General features: G+C 40.8%; 2 protein-coding genes across 2 annotated transcripts; one reads left to right on the forward strand and one right to left on the reverse strand.

The window, feature by feature from the left end:
* The first annotated feature begins 3,795 nt into the window (after window positions 1-3,795).
* tcp1 (t-complex 1) lies at window positions 3,796-15,057 on the forward strand. Its single transcript, XM_082145197.1, has 12 exons — window positions 3,796-3,954; window positions 4,653-4,738; window positions 8,389-8,517; window positions 8,757-8,854; window positions 8,951-9,061; window positions 10,228-10,409; window positions 10,496-10,622; window positions 10,918-11,093; window positions 11,204-11,327; window positions 12,975-13,167; window positions 14,157-14,320; window positions 14,615-15,057. Exons 1-12 carry the CDS (start codon window positions 3,882-3,884, stop codon window positions 14,826-14,828), a joined length of 1,677 nt encoding a protein of 558 aa, XP_082001323.1. The 5' UTR covers window positions 3,796-3,881; the 3' UTR covers window positions 14,829-15,057.
* LOC309480594 (inactive serine protease 35) lies at window positions 14,949-20,671 on the reverse strand. Its single transcript, XM_082145192.1, has 2 exons — window positions 20,528-20,671; window positions 14,949-17,165 (listed from the first exon to the last, which is right to left on the reverse strand). Exon 2 carries the CDS (start codon window positions 17,153-17,155, stop codon window positions 15,872-15,874), a length of 1,284 nt encoding a protein of 427 aa, XP_082001318.1. The 5' UTR covers window positions 17,156-17,165; window positions 20,528-20,671; the 3' UTR covers window positions 14,949-15,871.
* Between the last annotated feature and the right edge of the window lie 301 nt (window positions 20,672-20,972).

Here is a 20,972-nt window from a genome sequence, read left to right on the forward strand (position 1 = left end):
AAGACGCTATGAGTGTCGATTTGAAGACGCCAGATTTATTTATTAAGTGTCGATTTGCAGACGCTAGATAGTCAGGTTTTGTCAAAAAGCTTTGCGGTCCAGATGGACGCATCTCGTGGTCCGGATCCGGTTGGCGACCACCGCTTTAGATCAATCGTGACAAACCAGTGCTCGGATCTGATTTGGGTCACAAACTGCTATAATGTCAACATCTTGAACTTGAGCTTCTTGACTAATCAATTCAGATGACATAGATCTAAAATCAGATGCAGCCCCCCATCCTTCTTTGGAACAATGAAGTACCGGCTGTAGAACCCGGACTCTTTCACGGGTGGAGGAACCCGTTCTATGGCCTCCTTGCCCAAGAGTGCCCCATTACCAGAGCCTGCTTGGGGTCTACTACTGTGAGAAGAACCCCATTGAATCGCGGTGGTCGAGACCCATATTGGATTCTGTAACTTTTTTCTAAAGTCTGCAGGACCTATTTGAGATACCTTTGGCAGAAGCTTCCACGTTGCCAGATAGAGCCTCTCGAGGCTGGCTTCTGGTGTACTCTGAAGTGAAATGGCTGGGAACAACCGATCTTTGCTATATTAACTTCCTTTGAGGGTCAGACTCAGTGACGCAACAAAAAATGCCGGGACGCAACAAAAAATGCCGGGAAACGACACCTCTGGCCATTCCGTTGGGTCGTTTGTCCAGTCACAGATTCTGTAGGTACAATCTGATGCGGCTCATTTTCTCTACATTTCTTGCTCTGTCGAGCGGCAGAAGGGATTCTAAAGGCGGGCGTACACGGTGCGAGTTCGGACACTCGGGAGGTCGTGAGATATTGCACACGTTGCGAGTCAGTTTAACTGATAATCGCGTCAAAGCAGCTGGTACAAGGCACGACTGTCCTGCACGAATTTTATCCCGAGCCGGCAGCAATCACGTAAGCTTTCGCGCTAAACACAGAGACCGTCAATGTTGCAAGCAGGCAAAGCTTCAGATAGAAAAATGACAGAAATGTGTGTGCAAATGATTTGTTGAAAAGCAGAGAAAAGCCATTCCTTTCAACATAAAAATGAGAGAGAGAGAGAGAGAGAGAGAGGTGTGTGTGTGTGTGTGTGTGTGTGTGTGTGTGTGTGTGTGTGTGTGTGTGTGACAGTGTATGCGCACGCTGTATGGTTGCTGCCACTGAGGTATAGCCCCATTGAGGTGGTTGTGTATGATTTGGCAATAGGGGACAGCTGGTGAAAATCGGGCCGACTCCCCGAATTTTTTAAACATGTTTAAAAATGATCGGGAGGTCGGGGAGGTGCTCATAACATGCTCGCTCGGCTCGTAATTCCTCTCACACGCTGCGAGCCGCGACCATGCGAGCATCACCGATTCCACTAGATTTCTCCCGAGTGAAAAAATAAATAAAATCTGCGAGCTCGTAAAAACAGCAAAAATCGCACCGTGTACGCCCGCAGTAGGCCATACTGGGTTAACACCATGCTTTTCCAGTCAGGGGGAAAGGATTTTTTCCTTGGCTTTCTAGGATTTTCAGGGTTCTCAAGTTTTATCATAAGCTTGGAGTGAGATCACATGCGGTTAGGGGAGGAGCCCTAATGGAGCCCCGCCCCCCAATTTTACCCATTGTTCTTAATTAACCAGCACAAATTGAATTTATAACAATTGGTAAATCTGATAAATGACAGAGCAATTCATCACATCAAATATACTCTTTAATGTTATATTTCAAAATTACAAAAATATAACAAATTGCTCCAAACAGTTTGTAAAAACAAATCTTTGAGCATTTTGAATGTGTCTAGTCGAAATGGTATAATGATTTATTGTGTGGTGGGACATTGTGAACAAATGACATATTAGAGTATTAAGGTGTGTGTGTGTGTGTGTGTGTGTGTGTGTGTGTGTGTGTGTGTGTGTGTGTGTGTGTGTGTGTGTACACAAGAGTACACACTCCAGCTTATGAAATGTGTTTTGTGTTGAGTTTGTTGCACATGTTGATGCCTTGATAACAGGGGTAGGGGGCTCCCACTTGAATGATAAAATATTGTTTTGCTTTTTCCCTGACAAAATACAAATGCAATGGCAATGATTAGGCTAATGTATGTTTTGACAGGATATAAAATATTACCCAGAGCACTCTGCTTTAATACATGTAGCCTTAATGTAACTAGAAAGACTATTAATACAGTATAATATATAATTTAAAATAAAATGAAGAAATACATCTTCATTCCTTCCCATACCCACTAACATTTCCCTTAGTTTCAGATAACGTAAGCTAGCCAAACTGAGCCAAAGCTTCTGGCCTGGTTGCAAAGTTGTTGTAGAGTTTTTGACTGCATCAATAATAATGTAGACGATGGGCTCATGGGCGTCAGTTTGGTTTGAAATGTGCTGGGGACAGAGACGCACAAACAAGCCCACCCAAAACTTTTTTTTTTTTTTTTTAAATACTATATTAAATTTTTTTCAATTATTATACAAAAATCGTCAATAAGCTCATAATTTGTGCTAAAATAGTCTAAATGTTTAGTTTTAAAAACCATTTTAAAAAGCTGGTTATATTTTGATGTTTCTGTGCAAGTTCAGCAGACAGTGAGGTTCGGGTTTGTTCCGATCAGAGCTCGTGAGTGAAAAGCGCATTTCTGAATATTCCGAAGGGTCGCTCGCTCAACCCAGAATGGCCTGCTGGTTCGAAAATATGTGGAATAAGTGCTGCCTCCGACTAAAGTTGTTTTTCTAGTCGACTAGTAGTTGTTCATTTAAGCCATTCGTGGACAAATCGCCCCTTTATATTAATTGGGCTATATTAAATGTAGTAGCCTAAAAATAGACCAGCTTTCTTCCAACTTACCTTCTCCATCACGACGTGTGTTCGCGCGATGTTGTTGGTTACCTAGTAACGAACGTTGACGGAACTGATGTTCCGTCAACTTCCGTGTGTTCGCGCATCTATGTTGCCTAGTAACGAACGCAATCTGGCCGAGATACACGTGTGCTGGCGGCAGGAAACTTCACTTTGTGTGCCTGCGCCTCGTATACAACGTTATATATAAAGCTTGTTGGACAACTTGGTTGGCATTGCCTTTTCAGCGTGAGAAAAAAACATGGTGTGGCGTGTGAGCGTGTGAACTGGTTGAATTGCGTACGTCTCACGGTCACGGCCAATGCGTGAGACTTGAGAACCCAAGTCTATTGGCCTGTTTGCTGTTTCTATTATGCTAAGCCATCCATGGAACAAACAAAACAAGCTCTGAAAATGGATAAAATAACACATACTATACAGACACTTGATGTTTAATCTTATTAGATGATTAGGTAATTGCATTTGATCGATTTGACTTTCAATAAACATTTGTAGTGGGTTTGTTTTTATGCGTGTTTGGCTTGAGTTGTTGCATTTCCACTGTTCTGACCAGCAGGGGTCACCAGCGTGTGGCGTTTCGAAACAACGCTTCGAACCTGTGAATCATTTTGTGAAGCAATTGGTTCAATTGATTCGAATCTTTGAAAAGAGTCGTTTCTCCCATCACTTACTGCCGCTGCTCCCCCAGTCCACTAGATGTCCCTCAATCTTAGTAACGTTAAATGCCTTGACGAAAACCATCGAATGAATGACCACATTCAAACAGGGAATTGTAGTTTTTTTCAAACTCTAACGGTCTTTGGATTAATCTGTGTGGTTTTATTGCTCTTTATAGACATCACTGTGTAGAGTCGAGTCTTTGGAGAGGTTAAGCGGCTCATATGTATGTGAGTGTGAACTGAAAGAAAACTGTTTATCAGAATTGATCTGGAACTTTCCACGCGCGCCCCTCCCGCGCGCACCTACCCATAACCCAGCGCGCGCGTCTCCATTCTTCTCTCTCCAGTCCAACATGTCTATGACAGAGGGTCCGTTAACCGTGCTCGGCCAGAGGACGTCCGGCGAGTCCGTCAGGGCTCAAAACGGTGAGTCGGGAGCATGTTTGACCACAGTAAAACAAAGCGGCGCAATAAACGTCCCGGTGTGGCGATGTTTAACCGGAAGAGCTGATGCGGCCGGTGTCTCGAGCAGCACGTGCGGCTCAGAGGAACCAGTGTGTTAAAGACTGAACCTACAACAAAAGACGTATTCACTGTCTTCTGTAGTCGGTATTATGTTAGTTTCTTTGGCCTGCACGCTGTCGGTACAGTGATTGTGTTTCTTGACCCGGTGACGTTAACGTAGATTATCCATCACTGATAAAGCTACGCATGTGTGTGACTTTATCAGATGGATGAATCAAAGCATGTGAATATGAAGTATGAGTGATGCTGTGATGGGGAAGAGTCCTTGCTTGCACCACACGATACAGTAACGTGGAAGAAATATATGGCATGCATGCATATATTATCATCGATGTACATGGCTTTGGCAACTGAAGACTGTTCCTCTATTGTGTGATGATGCATCCACGCCCCGTTAGAGTGTCACTTTTTAAGGCCATAATAGGCTATAAACTGCATAAAAGCCCAGACGACATAAACAAACTCTTATATGACTTGGTTACGCTTCTCTAACCTTTTGCATTTTAACTTTGCATTAAAAAACAACAACGGTCTGCATCATCATGTTGAGCAGAGAAGTGAAATATTCATATGCTGATATTGTTTTTGTTGTTTTGCAGTCATGGCCGCTGCATCCATCGCTAACATCGTCAAGAGCTCCCTCGGTCCCGTAGGACTGGACAAGATGTTGGTGGATGACATTGGTGTAAGTTTAAACACGTTTCCCACTGTCAGAGTGATGTTCAGTCTCATTCAGCTTCCTCATGACGAGCCTAAGTTTAGATTACAGGAGGCACTTCCGGTTTGGGGAAGTTCCACTCAAATATAATAAATTAATTTAAAATCGTAAGGTTGTGCTACAAATAATCCTTATCTGTAAGTTTGACTGAATGAGTTGTTAAGTTTCCTTCATGTTCAGACCATGTTCATGTTTGAACCTTTCACTGATTGTTTACAGTTTAACGAAACTTTTTTTTTTAATCAACTTTCTGATTGGGAACATTAGGAATGTAGTTATTAGTGATGCATATATACATATATAATAGAAAATACAAGTTTATTTTATAACCAGTAAATCAAATTTACTAAAAAATATTACTATACATTTTTTTATCTGCAAATAAGACTAATAACTGACTAACACGTCATTGAATGGCTTTTCGGAGGTAAATGTTCCGTTACATTGATAACAAGCTGTTTTATTGATGTCTTTCCCTGGTTGAAACACTGATAGAGCGATTACACGACACAGGAGGTAAATTGTACTGTATCTTTTCATATTGTTTCGTGTGTTTGGTTCTGTAACTAGTAGTAAAGAGTAGGGGTGTAAATCGGACCGTTCATCACGATACGATACGATATCGATTCTCTCAGCCAGTGATACAATATTTGCCGATAACTCAATTCTGCGATACGATTCAATTCAGGGCTATAGCGATCGATTTATCAATATTTAGATATTATGTGGCAAGTTTAAAGCCTGGGAAATCCCAGACAACTTCCGGCAAATTTAGATTTGCTCTGCAAGTAGTCTGGCAAAGAGCCCATTCAAGCCGATTTCTAATCCGTCGAAATCGCGGCACCAATCAGAAACGTTGGGGCGGGCTTTACACGATGACTATCGCTCTGATTGGTTTTAGGTCTATCCAATTGCGCCCAGTGGCATTTGAGCGACATCCGTTGGTGAAGCGCAGCAACTTTTAAATGCATATTAAAATTGCAAACACATGAGGACAGTCTCCATGAAAGACCCACTGGGAGATGAACGTGCTACTACATTTCTCTCCGAAACGGTAGGAAATGAAATTAGATTTAATAGAGGATTTTAACTGTGACAAGATGATTGACAGGGCAGGTTACGTGATACGATGACGATCGCTCTGATTGGTTTTAGGTCTATCCAATTGCGCCCAGAGGCATTTGAGCGACGTCCGTTGGTGACGCCCCTTTGGAAATGAGTTATTAATGAAGCTTTGCCAGACCATAACTCAGTTACTACTGAGAATGGTCTGGTTTTAACCAGGCTACCAAGTTTAAACAACCAGTTACATTTTTATTAACTCACAAATACAACCAAAAAATATAACATGAACGTTTAATTAAACTCTTTGAAAATTGCACACTCTCTCCCAATTAGGACATTTACAACAGAAGAGTTAATTTGCAAAAATGGATAACTCCGTTCTTGTTCATAAATCATGTATTTTTATTTTTATTATGCATTCCAGGTAATATCAATCAAACTGCAGCTGGGTTGTTTTGATTAAGTAATAATAACAAAAAAAAAATACAGGTAAATTACTAAATTAAAGTTCAATGCAAAAGCAGATAACTAAAAAATCGTTGTTTTGGCAAAAGCATTTCTTGTTTCAGAGTAAAAAAAAAAGTAATTGCTATGATATATAATAAAACACTCGGTTAATCTTTGTAACGTTAATCTCCTCAGCTGACTTAGACGCCTGACGAACTGTAGTTGTGATTAGATGTAATACAGGGAGCTTTTCCCTCATCACTAACGTGCAGCTTTAACAAGCTTCTGTGGAAAAGTGTTAACTTTTTTATTTTCCTTTTACGCTGTAACAATCCGCCCTCAAATATTCTTTTTAAACAGCAGATGTTACTATAAACGCACAAGGAGATTCTTTTGAATGAATGCCATAATGGCGAATATCACCAAAGCTCCAATAATGTCACATACGTCAATGCTTTCTCTAACATATAAATTAGCACGAGCAGATGTATGATAGTGAACAAGTCACACAACATAAAAGATAACAATAATATTCAGACGGCGCTGAACACCATAAACATAAAACACACACAACGGCTCAATTGAATGACGCTCTGAGCGCAGTATATTATAATGAAACAATTATCCCGTGCACTCACCACCTTCAAACACCCCGTACAGGAAAAATAAGTAAAAGAAAATGTCCAGGCTGCCTCATGAGCTCGCTACAGTCTTTCCAACCGGGAAACGTTTAGTCCATTAGTCCATGGAGATGATCCTCGATCGGAACGAGACAAAAAAGTAATCCACATACACACAAAAAAGGAACCAATTAGTCCGTGAGAATAATCCGTTTGCCAGAGATGTGTACACGAGGGAAAAATCCAGGTGGTTGAATAATTTTCTGTCCTCTCTCCACTATTAAAGCATTCTCTTAAAGTAACGTTTGAAAATGCTATCAAACCATAAGGAACAAGCTTTAAATCTTATAGCTGCAGCAAACATTGCTGGCGCCATGAATTCAAACACCCCTCTCCTCCTTCCTGATTCACTCTCCATTCATAAGCTTAGGCACGCCTTCCTAGTAAGTGCGGGCGGCCGAGCCTTAAAGAGACATCCCCCCCTTACCAACATACACAGTGGAGGCTAAGCATATCACCCAGGAATACACAGGAGTATCATTCATCATACATAAACATTATGTGAACCAATATAATACCTCCTGAGCAATCACACGTATTTTTGTTTTCAAAGGAACACTTAAATTAATGTGACAGTGTCACAACGCCCCGAAGAAGATATCGCGGGTTCATCAAGTTCGTTGAAATTTTCCACCCTCGATCACTTTTAGTCCGCTTTGAGTCTTTGACGAAACTCCTCTCAGCTAGCGTGTCTTTTCGAAGTGACCAACAGCCTTGTCACCTGACCTGAATACTGCGCGCTGACTTGTCGGGTTGTGTTAACAAACGGTTTCTGCTGTAAAACATGGAATTTTTGCCATGAAAATAGCTTTGAATGCTGACATGGCACTAAATAAAACAATCTGAATCTGTAAAACATGAACTCACGAGGCCTTGACGGTGGACAAAACCGGCTTTTGTGACAAAACATGTTTAGGGTTCAGTCAGTCTTGTCAGGCGTCTATTTCGAAAACTAACGGTTTAAAGACGCACCGGCAGACAGTATGGTGAGTAAACGAAAATGTGCGCTTTGGCGGAAGTGCATAGATAGACGTTACGTGAGGATGTGGAGAGTGTCAAAATTAAGGTACCGTATATCTGTATTTTACGTGTGGCATCGATGTATCGTTAGACGTTTGATCGATGTAATGTTACACCCCATGAGATGATCTGCTTGAACTGATGCGGCTTAGCGATCCAAAACCACATGTATTGTTTGAGTTAAGTTATAAAATGGACAAGACGTAAAGCACAAAGCTTTTTAAGATTATTGAATGGGAGGTGTGCTACAAATAGTGTTTGGTAAAGTTTTTCAACTAAAAACTGCATAGATTACAAGATTTCATTGATCGAAATGAAGATCCATTGTTTTCGATCCAGATCTAGCGTCCACACAGATGACGTATTTCTGGTTTGTTTGCTAATGCTGGTGGATGTGTATTTCAGGACGTGACCATCACCAATGACGGGGCCACCATCCTGAAGCTGCTGGAGGTGGAGCACCCGGCGGCCAAGGTCCTGTGTGAACTCGCCGAGCTGCAGGACAAGGAGGTCGGAGACGGCACAACATCAGTGGTGAGCCATTTAGATGAGTGTCTATTATATAAAAACTCTTCCTGTAATAGTGCCATCCATCTGGGTTGTGTCAGTGTGTGGCTATGCTAACAGGACACAGAAACTGTCTGTCGTAAACTGTGGGACGTGCAGGTCTTCCTCTGCTGCCTCCACACGTCTGACAGTACATTAGACGATGATTGAATCTCAGAGTAGGTTTGAGTTGTGGAAACACCTCATCTGTGTGTGTGTGTGTGTAGGTGATCATTGCTGCTGAACTGTTGAAGAGTGCTGATGAGCTTGTCAAGCAGAAGATTCACCCCACCTCCATCATCAGTGGATACAGACTGGCCTGCAAGTAAGAAACACTTCCTGTGCCGTTTTGTTTAAGCATGATTAAGCATGATTAAGCAGGACATGTGCATTAATGGGTGTGATTTGCTGTGGTTCATAGGGAGGCGGTCCGATACATCAATGAGAATCTGACCATCGCCACAGATGACTTGGGCAGAGAGTGTCTCATCAATGCAGCCAAGACATCCATGTCTTCTAAGATCATTGGAGTGTATCCTTTTGCGCTGTCCATTGTGTTTCATAGTGTGGTTTTATCTTTTGTTAAAAATATTAAACCCAGCATTCAATTTTTCCCCGTCATCCTTTGGCTAGCGTTACATTACATGACCACGCACTTAAATTAAGTCTTAACTTGTTAGCCAGCTTTTGGAAAAATCCCCAAAAACTCATGTACAGGTCATGAACCCTTTGCTCTAAAAGCATAAGTATGGTCTCAGGGTACGTTTACACGACAGTGATGCTCTTAAAACCGAGAAATTGTTCCTTTGAGTTTTCCGCGTACAGAAAAAGACATTATCAAAGCGATCCCCATTCACACGGATCCGCGAAAACGACTAAAACGCTGTATTCTGCTGCCAGGCCATTAGAGGGCGATGAAACACTATAGACTGAACATGTAATACGCATGTGCATGACGTCGTCATCACAGATTCACGGTTTTGTTGTTTACATGGAGACAGTTGTCAAGAACTTGCACTCTGTAGCCCGTTTTCTACAGTTTGCGTTTTCAGGCACCCAAAACGCTGTTGTCGTGTAAATGAACGGTCAAAACGCATAACAAGTTTTACGGTTTTAGTTGTAAACAGCCCTTCTTTTGAAAGCAAACATAAGGCAGTTTGTCAAGGCAGTTTTTTATTTTTATAATAAAAATTAAATTGTTATAAAGTTAGGCTAGGTGGCAGGTGCATCTTAGGGCTAGCTAGCATGTTAGCTTAGCACACTATAAATACGACAACTTTTGAGATTAAAACCATTTTTGGCTCAACTTTATACCACAAATCGATTGTTTTAAATAACTTTCTGTGATCTGATGTGGCTTCAGATCATAAAAATCAGACAGAAAATACATTTTATAGTATTCTGTACAATGGTAAAGGCTATCAGATAAGTATTGCAGTATAAATATAATCTATTATTATGAAAATACCTGAAGAGATGTATGTCTATCCCTCACAACATCAGATGGCGCTGCTGTGAATAAGGTCTTTGGCTGCATTCAGTCACTTTTGGGGATTTGCAGCAAAAATTGCTTTCAAGTGTAAACAATTAAATGTTTTGTACAGTCATAGAGTCTGCATTTCCCTTCTGCATAAAATGAGATTGATACGCATTGACTAATCATTTGAAATCAGATGTTGTTCCTTGACGTTGTGTTAGTGATGCTGATTTTTTTGCTAATATGGTGGTGGACGCTGCCCTGGCTGTGAAGTTTGTTGATGGTAAAGGTGTGGCTCGCTATCCCATCAACTCCGTCAATGTGCTGAAGGCTCACGGGCGCAGCCAGAAAGAGAGTTTCCTCGTCAACGGATACGCTCTTAACTGCACCGTCGGATCGCAAGGTCTGTTCGCACGCTGCTTGTTTTATTGCCGTTTCCATAGTATATGTTATTGTGACGGTGTAGTGAAATGTCTGGTTTTTGTTTAGGAATGGTAAAGCGTGTGTCCAATGCCAAGATAGCCTGTCTGGACTTCAGTCTGCAGAAAACCAAGATGAAGATGGGTGTTCAGGTGGTCATCAATGATCCAGAGAAACTGGACCAAATCAGACAGAGGTGAGGTCACGTTGCTTAAAAAAAAAAACAAAAAAAAACTTTTGTGGTTATAACTCTTCCATATATAGACGTGTCTGTTTGGTTTTTGGCCTGTGCAACATACATGTATGTATACCACTAAACGTTTGGGGTCTATAAGACTTTTCTTCTTTTTTAAAGAAATTCATACTTTTATTCAGCAAGAATGCATTATGAAATTGTGGTAGGACAAATTAGATATTTGGACTAGGAGTCTAGGTTATTAATGGGGAAACACTGCTGTCGTAAATGTGCCTCTTCTGCATGTGTTCCTCAGGGAATCAGACATCACGAAGGAGCGCATTCAGAAGATCCTGGCGTCGGGGGCAAACGTGATTCTGGCCACCGGAGGCATTGATGACATGTGTCTCAAGTACTTTGTAGATGTGGGAGCCATGGCTGTGAGGAGAGTGCTCAAGAAGGACCTCAAACGCATCGCCAAAGCTACCGGCGGTCAGCTGACTACACTTAAGATTTTATCTACACTTAACCTTAGGTTTAGCCCTTCTTTTCTTGAATGTGTTTTATTCTCAATGTTGGTGTTTTGACTTTTCCCCCTACAGCCACTGTCTGCTCATCTCTGTCCAACCTGGAGGGCGAGGAGACGTTTGAGGTGTCCATGCTGGGTCAGGCCGAGGAGGTGGTGCAGGAGAGAGTGTGTGACGACGAGCTCATCCTTGTCAAAAAGTGAGATCATGTTCCTTTTCTGTCATCAGAACGTATCACTGATATTAGCTGGATTCTGAAGATGTGTGTTTTAGGGCTGTCACTTTTTATTCGATATTCGAACATGACGTGAAATATCCGAAATCGAACTATAAATAAACTATCTGGTTTTTAAAGTGCCATGTTTTGCCCATTTTTTACAGTCTATGATTAGACCGTTTGCTTTTTATTTTATTGTTTGCCATCTCATCCAGTAGCGTCCGCTCTAAACGTATTGTAGCGTAGGCACATGACCAGATCAAGCCAATAATAGCCAATAGCCAGCTTGTTTTGAAAATGGAAGAAACCGACAAGACTAAAGAGACCGCGCTGTAATTCCTGCCTATTACACACACACACACACACACACACACACACACACACACACACACAGAAAAGACGCGTGTCAGTATCGAGTTCTCTTTCGGGCTTGAACAAACCGTAACACACACATTATGCCAAATGTCCGTTTTGTCGAGTGTCCTCATAAGAGCAGTCTTAAATTATTTAAATAAACTCTTAAATGAACGTAGAGATTTGAGAAAATGGGACGCGTGTCAGATCGCGTCTCTGTCAGCAGCGGCTGGTCTTAAAGTGTCATTAATGTTAATCAAAGAACAAAGGTAAGAGAGTAGATTACTCACTCAGACCCGGCGCCAGGAGGATTATTATACCGATTGCCTAATCAGGAATGCACTCCGCTATCTTTAAACACATCTCCGGCGAACGGCTTTTTCACGCAAAAGAAAAACTCTTCATGAAGCGCAGTGAAATTGAGCGACCATGTGCCGTTTCCTGATGGATCGAGGTTGTTCGTTAACTTCATTTTACTCGTAGATATTCAAATATATTGCTTGATATTTGATATCCGTTCGATTTTGATTTTTCTCAAAAGTGACAGCCCTAGTGTGTTTAGTGATGCCAGCCTGTTACGTCCTCCTGAGATTAATCCACACAGCCAGGGTAGTGAAAGTCTGGCTCATTAAATCATCTCTGGTTCCTTTTGGTCACTTTACCTTGCACTAGCATTATCCTGCAAATGAGGATAATCTGTACATCTCAAGTTAAAGAGATGCCATTGAACAGATTTTCCAAACACGCAAGATAAATCTCAAATTAAATTTGCACTGAAAGAAAAAGTTGCGTTGGTGCAAAAAGTCACGCTTTATTATTACATTCAGAAATCATGTAATATAACAGTAAATAAAATGTTTGCAATGAATAATTCTAATGAATGTCACTAGAATTTGTTTTATAAGCACCGAGCCCAAATGAATGTAAAGCAGAACTGGATGATGAGTGTGTGGGAAATGCGCTATACAAGTAATCTTCACAATCTTAACCTTTACAGCACAAGCTGTGAGGGGAGAGAAAATTAAAATCAATGTGATAAAACATTTCTATTTGAACACACAGACCAGTAATGACTTATTCAGTTTTCCCTCTTCATAACGTTTAATGATATAAATATAGGGATTAGAAGTTAGCGAAATAAATGTTAATACAAATAAATCCCTTGCAAAAAAGATCAAAAGTGGAATAACTATAAAATAAGTCATGTAATTTTAAAATAGCAAATTTCAGGCCCGAAAAAGTTCTTGACGACAAATTTCCCTCTCTGTATTTCAGCACAAAGGCACGTACGTGTGCCTCTCTCATCTTGCGCGGGGCGAATGATTTCATGTGTGATGAGATGGAGCGCTCGCTGCATGACGCCCTGTGTGTGGTGAAGAGGGTGCTGGAGTCCAAATCTGTGGTGCCAGGAGGTGGCGCTGTCGAGGCGGCGCTCTCCATCTATCTGGAGAACTACGCCACCAGCATGGTGAGAGCACAGTCCTTCACTGCTGCGATCAAGTTCATCAAGTCAAGATTGTATTGTAGCTGATATATAAATGTCTAAATGCAACAGGCAAGCTTTTATTGTCAGAATGAATTTGAGACCAGTTTTACTGTTGTGCATGATTGCATGTATGAACGCACTCGCATTATAATTGCTGCCGTGCCAGTTCGATGTCTTGCGCGGTTACGTGTGTGTGTGTGTGTGTGTGGAAAGGGACAGATAAACAGCTCTGCTGACAGCTGCATCCGTCCTGCTCTGAACTAACACACAGTTTATCATTGAGGCTTATTAACCCTCACCAGGCCTGTGTGTGATCCGTCACAGACTATTCACAATTCATTCATTCTCTCCATTGAGTGATTTATCTGTAAACCTTTCTAGACTGACCTACTGTTAGCACTGAGGTTACATTTATCTAGACATCAGTGAGATTTCAGCTTTTAATTTTTTTGGTAACGCTTTACAATAATGTTCAATAGTTAACTGACATGAACTAACAATGAGCAATACATTTACCGTATTTATTCATCTCTGTTAATGGAAGTTAATAAAAATACAGCTGTTCATGTTAGTTCACAGTGCATTAACTAATGCTAACAAATACAACCTTTAATTTTAATAACGTATTAGTAAATGTTGAAATTAATATTAACTAAGATTAATAATTGCTGAAGAAGTATTGTTCATTCTTAGTTCATGTTAACTAAGGTAGTTAACTTATGAACCTTATTGTGAAGTGTTACCTTTTTATTGAATGAACTGTTAATCACTATAAAAGAATATAGTGTATAAAATAATAGTCTGTTACAGTGGGTTGTTGCAGAGTCTCTTTATTTTTCAATATTCTGGGGGGAAACCATGGTTACTGTTGTACTCTGTTGTTAATATACGGTGATTGTGCTTTTTAATCATTTGCTTGTGAAGTTTTGCGTATGCATATAACTATATTGTGTGTGTGTGTGTGTGTGTAGGGTTCCCGTGAGCAGCTGGCTATTGCTGAATTTGCTCGCTCTCTGCTCATCATTCCTAAAACTCTGGCCGTCAACGCTGCGCAAGACTCCACCGACCTGGTGGCCAAACTCAGAGCCTTCCACAATGAGGCTCAGGTCAACCCCGAACGCAAGAACCTCAAATGGTTAGTGTCGCTCTCTCCTCATCACACAGGGAACCTGTTCAGGTCTTAGAAATACGACTGCACTGTCAGACAAACATACAATCAGGAATAAAAAGGATAGTGTCTAGAAGTAAGGTTTTGGTTTACTCGCCTGAAATGTCTTTCAATGGTTTTGTAGATTGATGGGATTTGCTCACACAATAATCTGGAAGTGATGTGGCCTATTATGGATTAAACCGAGAGCCAATGTAGTTTAAAAATAGATGGATTACTCTGTTTAACTGTGTGTGTGTGTGTGTGTGTCTCTGCTCTTAGGATCGGGTTGGACCTGGTAAATGGAAAGCCTAGAGACAACAAGCAGGCGGGAGTGTATGAACCCACAATGGTCAAAACCAAGAGTCTGAAGTTCGCCACAGAGGCAGCCATCACTATCCTCCGAATCGACGACCTCATCAAGCTCTACCCGGACCAGAAAGAGGGCGGGCCGTCCTACCAGGATGCTGTCCAATCAGGCTCACTGGAGGATTAAAGCCCAGCTGCATCAAATCATCAGTTGGCTGGTTCTGGTGTCAGTCCGCTCAGCTTTGTATTTATATTTGGATCCAACAGATGAGCTGTTAGTGTAGAATGTGCACTTTGTTTGCGTTACTTATTTTTTGCTGTTAACATGGCTATTTGTCGTGTGTAATGTAACAAATGTTTCTTTTTCTGCCATTTCAAAACAATAAAAATAAACCAGAATGTTGTAAAAAGGAAAATCGTTTGACATTTTGTGGTTAAAAATATTAAAAACCATGTATTGTGTGAATCAAAACTGTAGAAGCTGATGCTCAATTATGAATTACGGCTTTTGTAATTTAATATTTTAACTGAATGGACTTTATTAGACAAAGGCATTTCATATTAAATAAATACAAAAACAATAAGACCAAAACAATCACACCAGTTATGAATTACCACCAACTCATTTCAAGCTACAAAACTTTGTGTAAATGTGAGTTACAACTTTCCATGCAGAAAAACTGGAAGGTGATTTATACTGCCAGGCTTTAAAAAGTGTAATAGACCATATGATTTACATCATTTTGTTCTGAAAACGTTGAAGCTGTTCACAATTTAATTTCTCAGAGGTAGTGTGAATCACCATCCACTTCTCCTCTATGGAAAACAGGCTCTTCTCCATGTAACCGGTGACATTTTTCATATTTGGTGAACTCTTCAAGAACTTAAACAAAAATCGTACTGAATGTCAAGTTGTTTTGCTTTTCAGTAGTTAACTGATGTTGGCTTTTAAACATAAACATGGCCTGAGCATGACGTTACAAAGCCTACAGTCTCAAATTTTGGCAATGAAAACAGAAATATGTAGCATCAAATATCATCTTGTGAAAAACAAAAAACAAAGGCATTGCCTGTAAAGATTTGTGTTTGCAACTACTCACCATGAACTTCCCATTAGGTCACAAATATGACCAGTTCTAAAGTTTGCAAGTAGACCGTCCCAGCAGTCATAAGGACTTCCTGACAAGTGTATTTAATGTAGTTACTTCAACTTGAATTGACCTTTTTTTTTCAGGCCAGTTTACACCGACTAGCATCTCCGTGGATCCAGTGGCATATCTGGGCATACTTGCTGGGTGTTATTCTGACCGCCACATTATAGTCCTTCTGTATCCCGTCGACATCCACCCAGTGGTGTCCAGAGAACACGCCAATCACCTTCCTCTTCCACTTCCCCTTTCCCACCTGATCCCGCAGCCTTACGTACACGCCGGCTCCACTCGATCCCTTCTGCGCATCACAGTACTGGTACATCAGGTCGTTCGATTCCTCCGAGACCGAACAGAAGCGGTAGACCACTTTCCCTAATTGGTCAGTATCAAAACTAGAGAAGTGGATTCTTCCAGCTGGGATGTCCTTGACCACCGGAACAACTCCTAACTCCATGAACTTCATCTTATGGGGTCGTTTGAGCTCCAGGAGGGCGTAATCGTAGTCGGCTGAGAGCTCCTTGCCTACTCTCCTCGTCCAACCTGTTGGCACTTGAGTCAGTTTGACTCGTGTCCACCGGAAAACTGGTTGTCTGGACTGGTCTGAATCTGTGTCTCGCCTAAACCGGTTCTTCCTTTTCCTTCTGTTGTCTATAACTTTTTGAAGTAGTTGTCCTTCAGTGGCTACATCCCCTTCACCTTCTCTCCTCTTTTCTCCTCTCCTCCTGCCTCCTTGTTGGCGTCCTCCCCTGCGTTTGGAGCGAAGCTTCATGATACCCACTCGGAGCCTCTTGGTCCCTTTCAAATAGACTTGGCCATCATGGACACAGTGGGCAGAAGTCAGTACATGTCTTGGAGAAACCAAGATTCCCGAGCAACCCGTAGAGAGCTTCACTGAGGCAGAAAAGGGGAAATTGGTGGTGAAGTGTTTATCTGTGATCACAAAGCGCCCATCCATGCCGTATACCTGCCGTTTTCTGCGTTTAAGGTGTCCTGTCTTGCAGACCACGGAAGAAGTCGTGTTTCTTAAATCGGTGACCCCTTGCAGTTTTACTTTGGTGAAGATGCGCGTTCCATTCTCGTAGATGGTTTCATAAGACAGGAGTCGTTCCAGCTCGGCAGGCCTCGCTTCTGGCAGCTTTCGTTGGCACTCGATCCCGCACATCACTCCTGGCTCACTTGCGTCGTCAGCAGTGAATTCTGGGCTTTGAAGCCTCACTGTGCTTTCATCCAGGATCACTGGGACTTTAATCTGTGTCAAGTGGCAGTCGTCTTCATAGTTTGTGGTAGAAGCACCAGTGGAGACCAAAGAGACAGCCACAGCCCATGCAGTCAGACTGAACAACAAAGATGGAGGGCCTGTCATTTTGCTCGACCTGAAGATAAAGAGACAAGAGTTCAGGGGCCAGTTGCATAAACATAACAATTATGTTAAGACTGTGTCTAAGGGTGTGTTCACACTTGGCATGTTTGGTTCAGTTAAAACAAACCCTGGTGTGATTGCTCTGTTAGTGCGGTTCAATTGAATAAGTGTGAACGTCTGGTGTCTCCAAACAAGAGGACCGAGACGCTGAAAACATGAGACCTGATCCACAAACAAACAAACTCTGGTGCGGTTCGACTGAAATATGAACTCAACACGCACCAAAATCATGTAAACGAACCAAAGACAGGACATGATGTCACCAGATGAGACCCTAAAATGCTCCAGCATACCTGTTTTTTTTCTCATCATAGTCGTGATGTTTCCCATCACAGTTCAGTACAGGATCAGAACCGGGTCTCCTCACAGCAGATCTTCATTTGTGTGACGGAGAGATTCCTGATGCTGTTTTATCTCATTTAACCGTTTATAAGCTCTTCACGAGTTCTCAGCTGATCAAAATACCATCATATGAGGCTACACTCATACAACGAGCGCATTTAGCCCAGAATACAGCGTTGTTCTGGATGTTTGGTAAGATTTGTCACGAAATATACTTAATATAATGCGACCAATCAGGTTGTGAACATATCCTTATGCCTTTAGGTTCGCTATTTTTAGGTTCAGCGGTAAAATGCCAATGTGAACGCTAAGTGGACTAATGTTTTTTTTTTTTTTTTTTTTTTGGTCCGAACCAGGTGATCCGAACTACAAGTGTGAACACACCCTTAAGAACTAGTATGTCCAACTAGGAGTTAGTCAGGAGTAATCAATCTTAATATTCGGTATCGAATTAGACCAATCTACGTTTTTTTGTAACTGACTTAAAAAGTTATGAATAGTCCTAAAGGAAAAAAAGGATGACTGACTTGTAAGACTAGTCTCTGCAGTTTAAGCAACTGGCCCAGGAGTGAGGCTAAAACAATGTTTCGTCAACTTCATGATCAAACACCAAGGTGACCGTCCAGGCCATTGAACAGAGTAGACTTCAATACTGTGTTGGCGTCTACTCTGACGAAGCAGGTTTTTACACTTTGTCACTTCATGTGATCGATCAGATTGCTGATTAAGTTCATTTACAATAATATTTATTATGGTATTTATATGGAAATGTAACTTGATCACTTCTGGTAGTAATAATGTGGGGATGCAAAATGTTGGTGCACTTGATATGGCTAATGACAATTAAAAACAGGAGGTGGTTTCTTCAACAATTGGAGTATAAAGGCAATAGAGGTCTGCTTTGCTGAAGAAAGACACTCCCATTGACTGCTCTCATCACATGAATTGCAATGCTGAAGTAGTGCCATTTGGGGAGGAGTAAAATTCACGTGGCTTCGACAACCATGCATTTACACTGTAGGATCATACCACCTCTGGAGATCATAAGAAGATGAATGCAGGAAATGTACCAAGTGTAAATACTGAACCTCCTAATGGTAGTTCTTGTAGCTCAACTAGATTGTGGCACTATGTCAAGTCAAGGGTTCAAATACCATGGAATAAACAAAATTGATAAAATGTTCTCAAGAAAAGAAGAGGTCAAACAGAAATACTTTACATTTACGGTATGAAAAGATAAAAATAACTTTTCCTGTTGCTATTGCTGAATTTATTGAGTAATGCATTGCACAGAAAAGAAAGAAACGTGCCATTTATGTCTCTAATATGCAGGTACAGTTCTGGTCAGGATTATTGGCACCTCTGAAATGTGACTACAGAATTTAGAATATTTTCAGAAATCAGTGCAAATTAACCAATTATGTATAATCAGAATATTTTAAAGACATGTCGAAAGTTATTGAACAACAACAACAAAAGAAGGCGTTAATATAGTGACATTAAAAATACAGACTGGACACAATTATTGGCACTCTTTACTAATATTTGGTTACAGAATCTCAAAAGTTTCTTGTAGCCATACAGAAGCTTCTCACACACATCTGCTGGTATTTTCTGCCACTCTTCCATTGCTATGCATTCAAGCTCTTTAGAATTTACATGAGTCCTTTTTGCAAAGGCAGATTTCACTCTTCCCTAAGTTTTTCAATGGGATTTAGGCCAGTTTAAAACACCCCATCTTTTCCTTTTCAGCCATTCTTTGGTGTTAGATGTGTGTTTTGAGTCGTTGTCCTGCTGAAAGAGTCACATCTAATAGCCCTTCACCTCAAACCTCACACATTTCACTTTAAACATGCTTCATCATTCCTTTGATACATTCAATGCCTTCAGTAGCAGAGGCAGCAAAGCCGGCCCACAGCGTGAGAGTTGGGGTGTTTTATTTGTTTCCTTACATGCTTCATTTTGCCACCTGTAAACAAACCAATACACTGCATTTCCAAAGAGCTCTACTTTGGTTTCATCTGTCCAGAACATTATTCCAGACAGACTGTGACAGTTTTGTGACTGTGAAACTTTTGAAGGATTTCAAGATCTTTGCCAATTGCCTTGCAGCCTTTGGATTTGTTATGTTTCTGAATAACAGCATTGCTGATGCTCTCGGACAGCTCTTTTCTCCATCATTGTGAAAAAGAAACTGGAAACAATCAGCCCTTTTTTAATAAACCCATCATTCATCAATCAGGTCATATCAACAGGTGAGTTTTATTTGTTTTGTTTTTAATTATTGTATTGTTTAAGGAACTAATTAATCAAAGGTGTGCCAATAATTGTGTCCAGACTTTTTGTTGTTTTTCAATAACTTTGGACCTGTTTTATGATTATACATAAATTTGTTTAGTTGCATTTATTTCTGAAGATATTCTGAATTCTGTACTTAGAATTCAGGGGTGCCAATAATTATGTCCAGGACTGAAGGTAGCTTGAATACGGATATATATACATACATACATACATACATACACATATACTGTATGTATATATATATTTATTTAGGCTAAGGACATTTTTCATAATTTTTTATTTATTATAGTTCACATGTTTAAAATTGTAGTGTGTGTCTACTAATTAAGCCATGACTTATAGTAACAGAATTAGTCGTATTATTGCTGAATTAAACATGAATAATGCAGACAATTCAGTAAGGATTAGGCTCTTGTTATTGCTGAATTTAAAGAGTAGCCTAATTCAGTGAGAAAGGGTAAAGCGAATCACTGATATTTCTGCATTTAATGTATAAATAACGCAGTGAGTAAACACTATTGTGAAAAGATATGGATTACCCGTGTTATTAGCCTATTGTATTAAACTGTCTCCACCTAAATGGCACGTTTTTCGATGCATGTTCCTAATTTACATTGACATTTGAAAAAAAAAAGAAAGAAAGAAAAAAATGTTATTAAAATAAGAACTCACCCTCAAACTTAATGATGAGAGAAGAAAACTGGACTCTTCTGTAACTGCATGTACTATCCAAGTGTTTTGACAAGGATCGGATCGGTGTGTTGAGGAGAAGCGCGCGCTGTGCTGTGAATGATGCACGAGACCGTTCACACAGAGAGAGAGAGAGAGAGAGAGAGAGAGAGAGAGAGAGAGAGAGAGAGAGAGAGAGAGAGAGTCTCAGACAGAGAGAGAGAGAGAGAGAGAGAGAGAGAGTCTCAGACAGAGAGAGAGAGAGAGAGAGAGAGAGAGAGAGAGAGAGAGAGTCTCAGACATAGAGAGAGAGAGAGAGAGAGAGAGAGAGTCTCAGAGAGAGAGAGAGAGAGAGAGAGAGAGAGAGAGAGAGAGAGAGCCAAAAGCTAGTTATTTGTGGCAAGCACACCCAAGCCTTTTAAACGAGGCTACATGCAGCTTTATATAT

The sequence above is a fragment of the Leuciscus leuciscus genome (genome assembly GCF_965113295.1).
Source record: "Leuciscus leuciscus genome assembly, chromosome: 18".
NCBI lineage: Eukaryota > Metazoa > Chordata > Actinopteri > Cypriniformes > Leuciscidae > Leuciscus > Leuciscus leuciscus.